Source organism: Remersonia thermophila, chromosome 1, assembly GCF_042764415.1.
Source record: "Remersonia thermophila strain ATCC 22073 chromosome 1, whole genome shotgun sequence".
Taxonomy (NCBI): domain Eukaryota; kingdom Fungi; phylum Ascomycota; class Sordariomycetes; order Sordariales; family Chaetomiaceae; genus Remersonia; species Remersonia thermophila.
Genome location: NC_092217.1, coordinates 1,176,919 through 1,192,047, shown reverse-complemented (window position 1 = coordinate 1,192,047; position 15,129 = coordinate 1,176,919). Strand labels below are relative to the sequence as shown.

General features: G+C 61.6%; 4 protein-coding genes across 4 annotated transcripts; 3 read left to right on the top strand and 1 right to left on the bottom strand.

Annotated features, from left to right (window-relative positions):
- Nucleotides 1-375: 375 nt before the first annotated feature.
- On the bottom strand, nucleotides 376-5,243 carry VTJ83DRAFT_345 (uncharacterized protein; the record flags this gene model as incomplete). Its single annotated transcript, XM_071009829.1, has 4 exons — nucleotides 376-1,284; nucleotides 1,344-2,269; nucleotides 2,325-4,872; nucleotides 4,932-5,243. The coding sequence occupies 4 exons, from the start codon at nucleotides 5,241-5,243 to the stop codon at nucleotides 376-378; spliced, it is 4,695 nt and encodes a 1,564-aa protein (XP_070869698.1).
- A 2,145-nt stretch (nucleotides 5,244-7,388) lies between these two features.
- Nucleotides 7,389-9,899, top strand: VTJ83DRAFT_344 (uncharacterized protein; the record flags this gene model as incomplete). Its single annotated transcript, XM_071009818.1, has 5 exons — nucleotides 7,389-7,517; nucleotides 7,570-7,675; nucleotides 7,742-7,975; nucleotides 8,069-9,170; nucleotides 9,227-9,899. The coding sequence occupies 5 exons, from the start codon at nucleotides 7,389-7,391 to the stop codon at nucleotides 9,897-9,899; spliced, it is 2,244 nt and encodes a 747-aa protein (XP_070869697.1).
- A 1,165-nt stretch (nucleotides 9,900-11,064) lies between these two features.
- VTJ83DRAFT_343 (uncharacterized protein) lies at nucleotides 11,065-12,979 on the top strand (the record flags this gene model as incomplete). Its single annotated transcript, XM_071009807.1, has 3 exons — nucleotides 11,065-11,102; nucleotides 11,195-12,611; nucleotides 12,713-12,979. The coding sequence occupies 3 exons, from the start codon at nucleotides 11,065-11,067 to the stop codon at nucleotides 12,977-12,979; spliced, it is 1,722 nt and encodes a 573-aa protein (XP_070869696.1).
- A 414-nt stretch (nucleotides 12,980-13,393) lies between these two features.
- On the top strand, nucleotides 13,394-14,593 carry VTJ83DRAFT_342 (uncharacterized protein; the record flags this gene model as incomplete). The annotated part of the gene is made up of 4 exons (XM_071009796.1): nucleotides 13,394-13,432; nucleotides 13,535-13,637; nucleotides 13,742-13,885; nucleotides 14,019-14,593. The coding sequence occupies 4 exons, from the start codon at nucleotides 13,394-13,396 to the stop codon at nucleotides 14,591-14,593; spliced, it is 861 nt and encodes a 286-aa protein (XP_070869695.1).
- Between the last annotated feature and the right edge of the window lie 536 nt (nucleotides 14,594-15,129).

Genomic DNA, 15,129 nt, shown 5'->3' with positions numbered 1-15,129 from the left:
CATCTAGCTTATCTACCTTACATTTCCATTGAAGCCATTTCTCTGTCAGATTTCAACTCTCTCTTCCGCCTCTGTTGTGGCGACGGCAACAAGCCGGCCATGGAGCGGACACCAACTCCGATTCGCCGGCTTGGCTCAGACCCACATGCTGTATTTGGAAGCCAAGACCGGCCCCATCCCGGAACTCGCCGGAGCTCTGCCGGATGTGGATCGCAGCCGGTCTCCCCGGGGGGGAGGGGGCGTCTCGGTAACTCTCCGCGGCTCACAGTTTTGCTCCGATTTTGGTGTCCTAGTGTCTATAATGAAGTCACTCCTATCCATCCTCCTGGCTTTCTTCTTGCCAATCGCCCGAACCGAGAATCAACTCTCCCCCACTTAGTGCCCCTCACCAAAAATAACCCCCCTCAACTTCTCCCTCTCGCCGCTCTCCTCGCACATCCCCCTGAAAATACCCCCCTCGCCCATCTCCCACAGCTCCCTCGGCGTGCCAAACTCCGCCACCTGCCCATCCAGCAGCACCAGCACCCTGTCAAAGTCCGCGATGGTACTCAGCCGGTGCGCGATCACAATCAGCGTCGAGTCGGTGAACTCCTCGCGGATGCTCCTCTGAATGAGCGCGTCCGTGTGCATGTCCACAGCCGACGTCGCCTCATCGAGCACCATGACGCGGGGCCGCGAGACAATCGCCCGAGCCAGGCACAGCAGCTGGCGCTGGCCCTGCGACAGGTTAAGCCCGCCCTCGGAGACGGGCGACTGCAGATCGCGGAAAGGGTTCGCGTTTCTCTTAACCGCCGTCGCCGCCGTGGAGTCCGAGCCGGCGGGCGTGGCGGTGCCGGAGGATTCTTCTGCCGATTCATCGCCGGTGATGAGGTGGACGCGCTCAAGGCAGTCGCGCAGCTCCGCGTCCGTGTGGTGATCGAAAGGGTCGAGGTTGGAGCGGATGGTGCCCGAAAAGAGGACGGGGTCCTGAGGGATGATGGCGAGGCGCGAGCGCAGGTCGTGGAGCTTGATGGTGGAGATGTCGATGCCGTCGATGTGAATGCTGCCGGAACGCGCTTCCAGGAAGCGGAAGAGAGCGAGGGTGAGGGATGACTTGCCCGCGCCGGTGCGGCCGACAACGCCGATTCGTTCCCTGCTGTTGACGCTGAACGTGAGACCCTTCAGGACCGGTGGCAGGTCGGGAGCGTAGCTAACCACCAGGTCGTGCACCTCGATCCGGCCGGCGGTAGGCCACGCGGCGGGCGGGCTTCTTCCGCCGAGATCCTCGGTGGGCAGCTCGGTGTACTGGTGATGAGTTAGCTCCAGGTGCATCGGCACGGAGAGAATGTCGTGGGAGCACGAACCTCAATGATACGTTCAGCCGAGTTCATGTTAAGCTCCATGTTTGCATAGTAGCGAATCGTCCACATGACCGAGCTCGAAAACTCCAATGCAAACGACAGCGCGAAACCCGCAAGGGCCGAGTCGATGCCGGGAATGAGCAAAATCACGATCGACGCGAAGCTCGAAAAGAAGGACCCAACGAGCGACATGCGCCAACCCATCCAGCGGTTAAACAACCACAAATGCCACGTCGCGGCCGAGTAGTCGTCAATCTTGCGGTGCATGCGCTCCACATAGACCTGCGACTTTCCAAACCCACGAATGGTCGTGACGCCGGTGAGCGCCGACCCGAACTGCTCAAACACGGGCGACTTGGTCGTGCTCTCCAGGCGCTTGACAGGCCGGGCGCCGTTGAGGTACCGAATGGCGTAATAGAGGCAGATGACGAGGAGCACAACAGCCATGAGGACAATATACGGCGACACGAAGAGGCCAGACACCACCACCCCCATCAAGCCGAGGAACGAATTCACCCCAAAGCCCACCGAGTACGCCATCTGCGTGTCGATCGTGTTGAAGTCTGCCGTGTAGCGGTTCAGGATGCGGCCGACCGGAACTGTGTCGAGCCACCGGATGGGCGTTCGGAGAATGGTAAAGTTTAGCTTGGCAAAGAGCTTGCGGCTGGCACGGATCGAGCCGAAGTAGATGTACAGGTACTTGAGAGTGCCGATGAGGGATGAAATGATGGAAAGGGCGACATAGATGCCGAGGTAGAAGGCGAGCGTGCCGTGGACGGCGGTTGCGGGAGCAGAAAAGACATGTATCGACGACTGGCGGACGCCTTCGGAATAGGTGTAGCCGAATCCTCCAGAAACATTGGGCAAGCCTTGAGGCATGATTTCCTGCTCGCGGTCGCTCGTCCAGATCTTCAGCCACCATGACTGACCTACAAAACCCGTTAGTTGATTCAAAATGAAGCGACAGAATGGGCCGCCACTCACCAATCGTGAAACCCTGCCTGACCACGTAAATGACGACGGCGATGGACCAGAACAGGAACCCGCCGCTGTCCCTGAGATACGTGAGATAGATGTGCTTCCTCACGGCGCCCTGCTCACGAGCCTCTTCCTCAACAAACTTGCGGGGTGCCTGCGTTTTGGAGGGGACCTTTTGAAGAGCGGCATCCCCGTTGGCCCCGCCGCCACCGAGCTGCTCCTCAGCCGAAGAATGGTCCGAGTTCACCGCAGTAGCCAGCTCATCCGCCTCGATCTCTTCGAGGATCTGCTCATGCGTCTTGATCCTCTCGAGCGCACCCTCCTCTCGCAGCTCCGACAGGAGGCCGGCGTGAAGGACGCCGCCGTCACCAAGCTCCACGAGGTACTTGGTCTTGGGCTCGCAGAGCGCGACGTGATGGGTGACGAGGATCCTCGTCCTGCCAGCCGCCAGCTCGCCGTTGAGACACTTCTCAAAGATGTGGCGGCCGACGTGGGCATCGACGGCGCTGAAGATGTCGTCGAGAACAAGGATGCCGGCTCGGGAGTAGATGGCGCGGGCGAGGGTGATGCGCCACTTCTGGCCGCCGCTGAGGTTAATTCCGTTGGCGCCGATCTCGGTATCCTCGCCATCGCTAAGCATCTCCAGGTCCTTCTTCAAAGCGCACACCTCGAGGGTCTTCTTGTAGCGCTCCTCGTCGTGCGGCAGCCCGAAGAGGATGTTGTCCTTGATGCTGGCGTTCTCGATCCAGGGGATCTGAGCAACATACGCGATCGCCTTGGGGATGATCCAGTTGCTCTTGGTGGCCTTATCATCGTGGCGCTCCGCGAGAGGCGGCGCCCTGGGCACATACAGAGTCCCGCCCAGAAGATCCACTTCGCCGAGAATCGCGGCAAGCATCAAGCTCTTGCCGGTGCCCGTCTTGCCGGATATGACGGAGAGCTCTCCCCTGGGGAAGGTGACGTTAATGCTGCGGAGGACGAACCTCTCGGCCTCGTCGGTCGCCTCGTCCGCAGGCCAAGCAATGGAGGCGTTGTCGAATGAAACCTCGTCCGAATCCTTGCAGATGTCTTCCACCTCGGGAGACTTTAGGTATTGCTCGATTCTCTCGACCGACACCCAGGCATCCAGGAGATCTGTAGTGAGCTCCGGGACCACGGACAGGGTCACCTCGAGTGATTTGAAGACCCCAAGACTGACAAATGCCACCGATGGGGCAAGCGACCCGTGGATCGCAGCATAGACGGCCAAAGATATGGTGGCGAGCATGATGGGGCTGGTCACCCAGCAGCCGATCAGCATGGTGTCGTTCAAGAAGACACTCCAGACGGCGCCGAGCTCGCGCTCCCGGACCGCGCCGATCTTGGCCTCCCACTCGGGCTCCAGAGCGGAAAATTTGATCTGCCGGATGCCCTGCAGGGCTTCGTTGACAACCTCCATTTTCTGGTCTCGGACCTTCATCAGGCGGTCTTGCGCATCGGAATACCTCTTGGAGAAGTAGATGTTGACGGGCATGATGGCTACCATGGCCGAGAAGCCGCCGAGGAGAGGCTTCCAGCCCAGGAGCTTGATCAGGAAGGCGAGCGACACGACAAGCTTAAACAAGCTCCCCGGGAACAGAGTCTGGAAGGCGAAAAAATCGGACACCCGCTTGCCATCCACGCCAATCAGATTGACCGTGCTCTGCTTGCTCTTTTTGAGCTCCTCCGAGTCATCCTCATCGGCGTCGGCGCGTTGAGGGGATGCAGGTTCCGCAGAACCCGCTTCGCCAGCCTTTTTGGACTTGCCGGTGCCCTTGGCATCCTTCTTGCGCATCGACTTCTCAAAGATGAGAGCAGACAGCTGAGCGCGAACAGGGATGCTGAGGTCGGAATAGGCTTGCCACCAGAGCATGGCTTCGAACCACGACTGGGCGATGATGACAATGGCTAGCCAAACCACCCACATCCAAGCCTCCAGAGACTGATCTCCGGGCTGGCGTCGCTCGAAGAATCTCAAGAGCTGCAAGATCACCCACTGCGGGGCGAAGTTCAAGATAGAGGCGCATAGGGTGAGGAACCAGTTCACGGCGAAGGCCGTCTTGTGCGCCAGAAACAAGCCCAGCCAGAGCGGGACGTCGGCGGTCGGTTTCGCCTTCCAGTCTGCCGACACCGATGCGGCGCGGACGGACCCGCCAGGCCGGGGCAAGTCATCCAGGTCAAGATTTCGCTTCTTGGTGGCCAACTTGAGCAGGCCGGACGCCCAGCGCCAGGTGAAGCGGCTGAGTGCTGATACGGTGTACATGCGGTCCACTGGCTCGCCGTCGAAAAAGACATCGGGCCTCCGGGGGATGCAGAGAGAGGATACGGCAAGCGAGATGCCGCACGCGATCTCCGCCACGCGGAGCGCAAATGCCACAGGAGATCGGTGGAGGAGCGGCTCGGCAATCGTTGTGCCTCGGGCGAGGAGCACGCCAGCATGGGCGGCTGCCGACAGAAAGGCGTAGATGCCGAGATGGGAAGCACGCACCGAGCTCCTGTTCGACGCGATGGCGACAGCCTGGAACAGCAGCAGCCCCTGCTATCGTGTCAGCCGATCCAGGAGGCGTTGGAAGCGTCGGGATACGCCAAACATACCCAGGCCGCGGTGTCCAAGCTGTCCGTCCAGAGCCCGTGCCGGCCGAGCGGTTCGATGACCAACAGGCAAATGGAGACAGCAAGGCCGGCGGCCGCCGAAATCAAGATCAAGGACTTTGGCGCTCCGGCCGAGTAGGCCTTGACAGACTCGGGCGTCGCCTTGCCGTCGCCATCCTCGTACGTGTCTGACTTTGCATCTCGTTTCCGAAGGCGGGTGACGAAGTCACTCGAAGCTGGTACAGAGCAGAGTCCTATGAAAGCGGTCCCGGCCCCAATGGCGTTCAACATGAATTCCGAGTCATCCACAAGCATGGTATGCCCCGTTGAGAGTCGCGCCTCTGGCTAGGCAAACGGTCTCGAGGCTCGTCGGCGTTGTGATGGTTATCTCCGAGGCGCGCGGCTTGGCAACCGCTATGAAGAAAACGGTTGGGGATGCTAGCAAGGTAGACGATGGCCAAGTTGAATCCAAGGTCGTGGGGCGTGATCAATTGGAAGGATGAGGCAAGAAAAGAAAACCCACCAGGCCGCTTCCTGCTAGGCCGTTTTGTTTGTTTGCCGGTTGTTTTCGTGGTGGACCCCGTGGCAGGGGATAAAAGGTGGTGACGGAGGCACGACAAGGCAGCGCGTTTCGGCGTCTGTGCCTTGTCCGTGCAGTTTGATTCCGAGGAAGATCTTCTCGTTCTCTTTCTCTCCTGCAGCGCCAGGGTGATCCGGATGGTGTGCTACGGCATCTTGAGTCCGGACCAAACTCAAGAATGGCCAAGAAATGCAGGACGGATGCAGATGCCGAGCAGAACATCTCCCCATGCACGCAGGGTGTCGAAACGGACTTTGACTCATACGGTGAAGAGGCGCCTTTTCACGGGGCGCTGTGTAAGTGAGACAGCACTTGCAGAGAGAGAAAAAACTGCAGGGCCACCTGCTAAGCTGTGTGGGGAACGTCAAGAAGAAGGGAAGTGTGGGTGTGTGGCGGTCGTTTATTAGCACCTTCCCAACCTGGCATTCGCGGGGAAGAAGTCTGACATGGAGGAAGGAGCCCATGGAGCGGCGATAGTGTAGCGTAGAACACGGAAAACGATAGAGACAAGTTCGATGGCATGGATTCGTTTGGTTGGTAAAGTAGGGTACGGTACGTGCGCTAATGAGTGATTTGCTGGTAGAAACCTCAACATTTCTGCCGTGGTCAGGCTCCAGTACAGAGAGGCGGAGGCGGACTGGCGAGGTGGCTTGGATTCCGTCTGTGAGATGCAAGTCATATCAAAGTCATCACAATGATAGGGCTGCATGAGGCCCGTCAACTACCGGGTCCTGGCCTGTCCGTCAGCAACGGCGAGTGCCAGTCCCGAAGGCCCCGTCGTGAGCTTGACCTGGCGGCCTTTGGGCTACGTGTACTGTGGTAGATAGAGGAGCTGCACCGCGAGGCACCTAGGTAGGTAGGTCAGATAGTATGACAAATGGCAGCGAGGCTAGAATGTTCCTCGATCTCAAGGCCCATCATGGGGTGAACAGGAAACACAAGATGCCTCGGTATCAAGCGATGGGCTTGTCGAGGCTCGGATAGGGCCCTGATGCTTGTGCTGTGATAGGTGAGAAGCCCGCATGGAACAAGACGCGAAGACAACGCGAAGAATTCGACATCGGGATGATGAACCCTCACTGGGCTCGCGCGTGGTTGGCTCCAACGCCGGGGGCGGGCGCGAATGTGGGGCACGAGATGTGGAGCGGTGGGGATGAAAGCTTCCGTTGTGCTGCGTGCTGCGTGCTGGACGCGCAGACAGGCAGACAAGACAGCAGCCAGGCCAGAGCGGTGACTTTGACAAAGCCGTCGTTTCGTAGGTAGAGGATAGCAATGTCTTGGGCAATTCATGTCAAACTGCGCTGCAGATTTCAGATTCCGGGTTTCAGACCTGCTCTTCCGCGAACATTGAAGCCATTGGTTGTGATTTGTGCAACTTCCGGTCTCTTGCATGCCTGCCAAAACCGCCAGCGATGAAGTAGCCAGCCGATCCTCGCCCACCGAAAGAGAGCCGGGAGCCCTGGTCTCGTCCCGTCCGTGTGTGACCGCGTCCTGGGCGAGTTTCACAAGCCGACGCCTGCTGCCAGCTTTGGAACTGAAGGGCTGTTGGCCGCAACCTCCAACCACCAGATTACCTTAGGTTGTTTGATTCCGCACAACGACAACCTCTCTTCTTCCAAACCCACTTCTTCCAATTCGCCTCTGCTGCGTTGTCATTTCCTCCGACCTTAATAGAGATCTCCTCCAAACACGCTCATCAAACGCCGGCCGACATTTCCCTTCGCCCTCGTCCGCCATTATCAACATTCATTGCGGAAACCCCTCGATCTCTCCAACGTCAAGCTGCGATTGCCCACGAGACGCATCCCCCTCTCGCACCGCCGGCCACGCACAGCAGCTCAGAGAGCTCTATGGCATCTCTGTGATTGCCCATCTTCAAGATGAAGGCGACCCCGTTGATCATTAATTGGCATCACGACAACAACAACCCATACCCCATCTACTCGGCGCATTTCGAGCCGGGCGGAAAGGGTCGTCTGGCCACGGGCGCAGGTGACAACAATGTCCGGGTACGTCGCGTGTCTGCTTGCTTTCCGGTAACCTGCGTCTAATAGCAGCCAGCTATGGAAGTTGGAGGACGACGGCGATGGCGGCCAGAGGGTCGACTACCTAGCCACCTTGGCAAAGCACACGCAGGCCGTCAATGTTGTTCGCTGGGCCCCCAAAGGTACGTCCATGGGCGAAACGCCTCATCTGGCCGTTGCGCCGCTGGATGCTGATTCAGGCTGTGCAGGTGAGGTCCTTGCCTCCGCTGGCGACGACGGAAACGTGATCCTCTGGGTGCGGTCCGAGACGCACCATCCCACGTTCGGTTCCGAGGGTTTGGACGACAAGGAGACGTGGCGGCCAAAACATATGTGTCGGTCCCTGGGGACCGAGATCTACGACCTTGCCTGGTCCCCGGATGCGTCCTTCTTTATCATCGGCAGCATGGACAACGTCGCCCGCATTTATAACGCCGGCACCGGTAAGCTATGCCCTCTCCTTGTCTTTCGCTCTCTCTCTCTCTCTCCACGGTTCGGTCCGTGTCCGTCAGCTAACCAAATCGATGCGCATCCAGGCACCCTCGTCCGCCAGATCGCAGAGCACAGCCATTACGTCCAGGGCGTGGCTTGGGACCCAATGAACGAGTATATCGCAACGCAGTCATCCGACCGGTCCGTCCACATCTACTCGCTCAAGACCAAGGATGGCCACTACGTCCTCCACGGCCCCGATGACAAGCCGCCCAAGCTGGCCAGCCACACAAAGGCAGATCTCCCGCCGCGCCGGATATCCTCGAGCAGCCCGGCACCGCCAGAGATGGGATATCGCTCGGTGCTAGCTGCCGTGGACTCTGTGCTCGGGGCGACCGCAGGCTCGCCTGTTCCCTCGGCACCGGGAACGCCTACGTCGTTTGCGCTGCCAATGAACCCCCCCAGCATCATCGCTCACAGTCGGAGATCCTCCTTTTCGTCCTCCAGGCGGTCGGTGTCGCCGGCGCCCTCGATGCCCCTGCCCGCCGTGATGCCCATCGAAGCGTCCCCGAAACCCTACATCAACAGCTCGAGCCTTGGCATGAAGAACGCCAATCTATACGCCAACGAGACGCTGACCTCGTTCTTCCGGAGGTTGACGTTCACGCCCGATGGGAGCCTCCTTCTGACGCCGGCGGGGCAGTATCAGACCCAGCACCTGGGGGAGGGTGGCAAAACCACGTACGAGGTGACCAACACGGTCTACATTTACACGCGGGGCGGCATCAACAAGCCGCCGATTGCGCACCTGCCCGGCCACAAGAAGCCTTCCGTGGCTGTGCGGTGTTCGCCGATCGTCTACACTCTGCGGCAGTCCCCTCCGACGACCAAGCACATCACGATCGACACGTCGTCGGCCGAAGAGCCTATCCCGTCGCTGCCAGAGCCGCTGTCAAAACCGTACTCGGCACCAGCGGCCATGGATCCTCCGCCGCCGCCGAATCAGGCGGACGGGTCCGCGGTGACGATGGACAATGCGGAGAACAACGTACAAGGTCAGGGGCCAAAGTCCGTGTTCGCGTTGCCGTACCGGATGATCTACGCCGTGGCAACCCAGGATTCGGTCCTGCTGTACGACACGCAACAACACACCCCCATCTGCATCGTCAGCAACCTGCATTGCGCAACCTTTACGGACCTGACTTGGTAAGCTCTTAGGACGCTGCTCGGCCCGGTGGCGTTGCAAAACTAACACAGCACAGGTCGAGCGACGGTCAAACCCTGTTGATCTCGTCATCGGACGGGTTCTGCTCTACCCTGACCTTCGCCCCCGGCGAGCTCGGAACCGTGTACACAGGCGAGCTCGGCCCGCCAAAGCTAGGCGCGGCTGCTGCCGCGGCGGCGGCGGCAGCTTCATCTACCCAAAACACCCCCATACCGACGCCCACATCCCTCTTCGCGCCGCCATCCCCGTTTCCCAACGGACACCGGCACCGCGACTCGCAGAGCTCCCTCGCCGCCCCGTCGCCGCCGACCGCTCCCGCTTCGTTCGTCTCTAGCGTTCCGCAAGCGGCATCGCCGGCGCGGTCGAACTCCAACTCGTCGGCATCGCAGGCCGCCGTGCTCAGCAACCCCCCGCTTATTGCAGGGCAAGTGCCCAGCATTACCGCCACCAACTCGGGAGTGGTCGCGGGCGTGCCCATCACGACGCCGCCTGAGACACCGAGGGGTTCGTTCACAGCGCCGCCGCCTGTCACGGGCAACAAGCGGGAGACAGCCGAGGGCGAGACGGCCGAGACCGAGGCGAACAGCCAGCCGAAGCGCCGGAGGCTGGCGCCGACGTTGGTGAGCGGACCGACGAGCGTGACGGGGAGCGGGGCGACAAACGGGACCGGGCCGTCCGGTAGCAGCGCGGGAGACGCTTCAAAACCCTAAACATGGCTGTCCGCGAGCCAATGTGTTGCAAGGGTGAGGTCGGAAAGCGGGAAGCGCATAAGGGCTCATCACCGGAGAGAGAAAACAGCGGTACAGTGGGCACTTTGGCCCCGTTCAGCGGATGGATGCGGTGGGATGGTTTTGTTTTCGCGAGAGTTAATGTGTCCCACAAGCAATGCTCAGGGACGGTGCTTGGGATGGGCTTCGGCATGGATGGAAAAGCGGAGCTTGGCATGAATCTCGGAATGGAGGTTGGCGCGAGACGGACGCTGCTTTGGGCTTGTTCCTGGGACGAGATCTCTTGACGCCTGGCTCTGTATGATGATGTAGACTCGAAGAGAGTCCAAAGGCGAGCTCCGAGATGCACAGAAATTCGTTGTAATGTCGGTCTAGCATCCATGTACTTCAGTACATAACCACCTAGCCCGAGGTCAGTACCATGCCCGACGAAGTCAACGACGGCTTGGCTCGGGGCATGCGGCGCTAAGAGTTCGGCTCCCGGCGGCTCAAGGACCGCTCCAACCAGCAGGTCAGGGAGGTCAGCAAAGCTTCCCTCTCAGAACTGGTCAAGGGCGGCGGAGCCGTCCAGGCCAACACGCCATTCAGCATGCGGGGAAGTGCTGTGCTGCCGGCCGACTCCGCCCCCCCCCCACAGATCACCTGCCCTTGGCCCTCCCCTCCTATCTTATCACTTACACGGCCCGACCCGAGAGATATGTACGGCCCAAACAAGACCCGAACCGAAATCCATCTCACCGCGACGTCCCTCTTCATCTTGATTTCTTTGCGCAGTTGTTGACACACGAGACTTTGGGAACCAGGGACGGACGGTATACAGCCCGTTCCTGCGTCGAGCTTGGGCAACTCTTGGTTCTTCCCCAACCTTTCCCCCCGCCTTGAACCTGGCGCGAGCCATCGTCGGGTGCTAAAGTGGAGGCCACGGCCTCTCAGGTCCGCATCGTTGAGACTACATACTCCGCACTCGCTCTGCTTTGTTCCTGGGCCTTCAACCTCGAGAACCGCCGGTCATTCTATAAGGATCCGAAAATTGCCTTTCTTTGTAGAAGTCTGACAAGTCACCTTGACCTTCGGAACTTTTCCTTCTTTTTTTTTTTCTGTCCTCATCAGCCGCCGCCTTGACCAAGAGCACCTGCCCTCGAGCATCATGTTCCTCCTCGACTATCTACAACACCGGCGCGATTGGTAAACACGGCCCGCTATTCTCTCGTTACCTCCCCCTGGAATGGAACGCAAAGGCGTTCAAGAAAGTCATGTTAACCGCCCGCCCTCTCCAGCCGCCTCAAACAAGCCGAGCGTGCTCGCCTCGTCGGCTCGCTCACCGACTACCACGGCCCCCTGACCGCCGCCGACAAGGCGATCCTCACCGAGCCTATCGAGTCGCTTGTCGCCTCGGTCCACGCCGGCACCACGGCGCCGCTCTCGATCCTCCGCACCTACGGCAAGGTCGCGCTCAAAGCCCACGCCCGCACCAACTGCCTCACCGAGATCCTCCTGCCCTCGGCCGAGGAATGGCTCGCCCGCTCCGGTCCCGAGGGCGGCGAGATCAACCTGCGCGGACCCCTGGCCGGCATCCCCGTGTCGCTCAAGGACACCATCGTCGTGGGCGGGTACGACGCGACGGTCGGCTACTCGTCCCTGTCGCACCGGCCGGCGGCCGAGGACGGGCCCATGGTCCGGCTCCTCAAGGACGCCGGCGCGGTCCCCTACGTCAAGACCAACGTGCCCATCACGCTGCTCAGCTTCGAGAGCGCCAACGACGTGTGGGGGCGGTGCGCCAACCCTCACCACGGGGCCTACTCGCCCGGCGGCAGCACGGGCGGGGAGTCGGCGCTGCTGGCCCTGGGCGGGCGGATCGGCGTCGGCAGCGACGTGGCCGGCAGCGTGCGCGTGCCGGCGCACTTTGCCGGGTGCTACGCCCTGCGCTGCTCGACGGGGCGGTGGCCCAAGGCGGGCATCGCGACGAGCATGCCGGGCCAGGAGGGGGTGCCGAGCGTCTACAGCCCGATGGCGCGGACGCTCGGCGACCTGGCCTACTTTCTGCGGGCCGTCCTGGGCGACATGAGGCCCTGGGAGTACGACCACTCGGTGCACCCGATCCCGTGGCGGCGCGAGGCGGAGGAGGCGTGGTCCGGCCGGCCGCGGGCGGACGCGGTCCGCGTCGGCGTGCTGCGGACGGACGGCGTCGTGGACCCCAGCCCGGCGTGCCTGCGGGCGCTCGACGCGGCGGCCGACGCGCTGCGCGCGCAGGGCTGCGAGGTGGTGGACGTGACGGGCACCGCGCCGGACCTGTACGAGGCCCTGCGGCTGGCGGCGCTGCTGCTCAACTCGGACGGGTGCCAGATGTACGAGTCGTTCCGGCGGCCCGGCGAGCGGCTCGACGCGGGCGCCGCGCAGATGCGGAGGCTCGCGGGGCTGTGGGCGCCCTTGCGGTACCTGTACTACCTCTGGGTGCGGTACGTGCGCCGGGACCCCGTCTGGGCCGGGCTCGTGAGGAGCTGGGGGCCCCAGTCGGCGTTTGAGCAGTGGAAGCTGGTCGCCCAGCGCGAGGCGTACCGCGCCCGGTGGTTCGCGTGGTGGAAGGAGCAGGGCGTCGACGTGATCCTGACGCCGCCGAACGCGACGCCCGCGGTGCCGCACGACGGCATGCGGGATGCCGTGAGCAGCTGCGGGTATACGTTCTTGTTCAACCTGGTGAGTCCCCGAGCCCAGCGTGGCCCCTCCGCCCCCTCCCTCCCTCCCTCTCCGCTGGGATGACAGGGCCGGCTGACATGGGCGATGCGCCCGAACAACAGCTGGACTACTCGGCCGGCGTCCTGCCCGTCACCAAGGTCGACAAGGAGCTGGACAAGCTCCCTTCCACCTTCAACATCAAGAAGCTCAACGGAGTGGCCCGCGGGGCCTACAAGCACTACGATGCCGAAAAGATGCATGGCCTCCCTGTCGGCGTGCAGGTCGTGGGCCGGCGGCTGGAGGAGGAGAAGGTGATGGGGATCATGAGGCGGATAGACGAGGGGCTCAAGGACAAGTACCAGCATCTGAGCCTGGATGATTTGGACTGAAGCAATAGCCATGGCGCCGAGGGCCTGTCTGTCTGTCTGTCTGAAGCGATGCTGAGGTTAGAGCGGGGCTCCTAGGAGCACGACGGAAGTCGGACCACGAAATAGGCGCCCAGCGCCGATGTACGGGCCTACAAGCCATCCGACGATACCATTGTTGCTGTGCCGTCATTGGAACGGCGGTTTGTCAAAACCCATTGCATCTGTCATGGCTGTTGGAGGGAGGGAGGCTGAGGCTGATGCGCCGACATCGGCCTCTGGAAGACATACACGCCCTATGGGCCTTTGGCGTCAGAGCAGCCCATATAAGACATGACTTTTGTCGTTGATTGACGTTGATTGACTCTGTTGTACCCTCTGGCAAGACGCAGGACGTGATTGCTCGTCTCTACCAACGACAATACGAACGCTGACTAGATGGCGACGGAGCCAACGGGTGATCATTGGACCTCCGAGGTGTGTTCATCAGGCCCGCCCTCCCCCCTTCCTGCATGCCATCTTGGATGGATCGATCACATTGTGATGCATGTGCAAAACGGCTCATTGCCTCCCAACCAGGCCTACCAAAACGCGGCTGCGTTCGTGCCCAAGCTGGCCAGCAAGGTCCTGCAGTGGCTGGACGTGCAAAAGGATGATGTGATCCTCGACGTGGGCTGCGGTGGTACGTGTCGCTCCCTGGCATTCCTACGCCCGTCTAGGACGGTTTCCATGGTTTCCGTTGAAGCTTACCGGGGGCGGTTTCACAACGGCCAATGCCTACTCTAGACGGCGTCCTCGACGTAGAGATGGCCAAGGTGCTCGCCCGGGGCGCCGGCCGCGTCCACGGCATCGACAGCTCCGCGGCCATGATCTCCGCCGCGCAGGAAGCCGCCCGCAAGGCCGGCCTCGCAGACCGGTGCAGCTTTCAAGGTACGCACCACCGGCGTCCCCTCTCTCCACTTCCTCCCTGCCTGTCCCAATCCACCTCCGACGCGTCTCTCCAGGCCTCCCTCTCCCCAACCCGGAGCCAGCAGGCCATCCGATCCCAGCTGACAAGGCACAGTCCTCGACGCCGCCCGCCTCCCTCGAGCGTCCGCTCTTCAGAGCGGCGCATTCACCAAGGCCTTCTCCAACGCGGCGCTCCACTGGATCCTGCGGCCGCCTCCCGACCCGGCCGGGTCCTGGGCGGCCGTCTTCGACGGGGTGCGCGGCGCCCTCGCCCCCGGCGGGACCTTCGTCTTCGAGATGGGCGGGCTGGGCAACATCGCCGAGATCCGGGCGGCCCTCCTCGCGGCCGTGGCCCGGCGGCTGCCGGGGGGCGTGGCGCAGGCCCGGGAGGCCGACCCGTGGTTCTTCCCCGACGAGAGGTGGGTGCGGGAGACGATGGAGGAGAGGGTGGGCGGGTGGAAGGTGGAGAGGGTGGAGAGGGAGTGGAGGCCTACCGAGGCGGAGAGGGCGGGAGGGGTGGAAGGATGGGTGAGGCTGATGGGGAAGAAGTGGTTTGAGGCGTTGCCCGAAGAGGAACAGGAGGCGTGCGTGAAAGAGGTGGTGGAGGTGCTGGAGGAGGTTTGTCGACAGCCCGGGGGTGGGTGGATGTTGGGCTATGTGAGGTTGAGGGCTGTGGCGAGGAAGATTTGAGAGAGACGTGGAACGTACCACGGTACCTACCTGGGTAGGTACCTACCTCCTGGGATAGGCACCTGGGATAGGCACCTAGGAGAGGTACCTGGGTACCTACGCAGTAATAACCGAGGTGCATCAATGCTGTGTAGGTAGGTTGGGCTTCAATCATGGATGCTACGATAGGTAATACCAGGTGATTATGCTCGGGTTCATGTTCCGATGTGGGCGGTTTTGGAGGGGACGAGCCGTCCACCACCAACCTATGGTAGGTAGAGGCGGATGGCCAGGACGCCAAGGTGCCAAGTTCTGCAGCCATGGCCAATCGCCCCCGGGGCCCCCCCTGGACCTCGCTGGACCTCGTCCACTGACGTGCATGACGTTTTGTTGCCCGGCCCTGCTTAGGTCGTTTTGGCAGGTGGGCGTCCCACCGATAAGCTGCAGCAGCGACCCAGCGACCCAGCGACCCAGCGACCCAGCGACCCAGCGGCCCTAGGGAGAAAATCAGAGCCCGAGGCCCGATAAAGACTTCTTACATGGAACGTTCCACATCT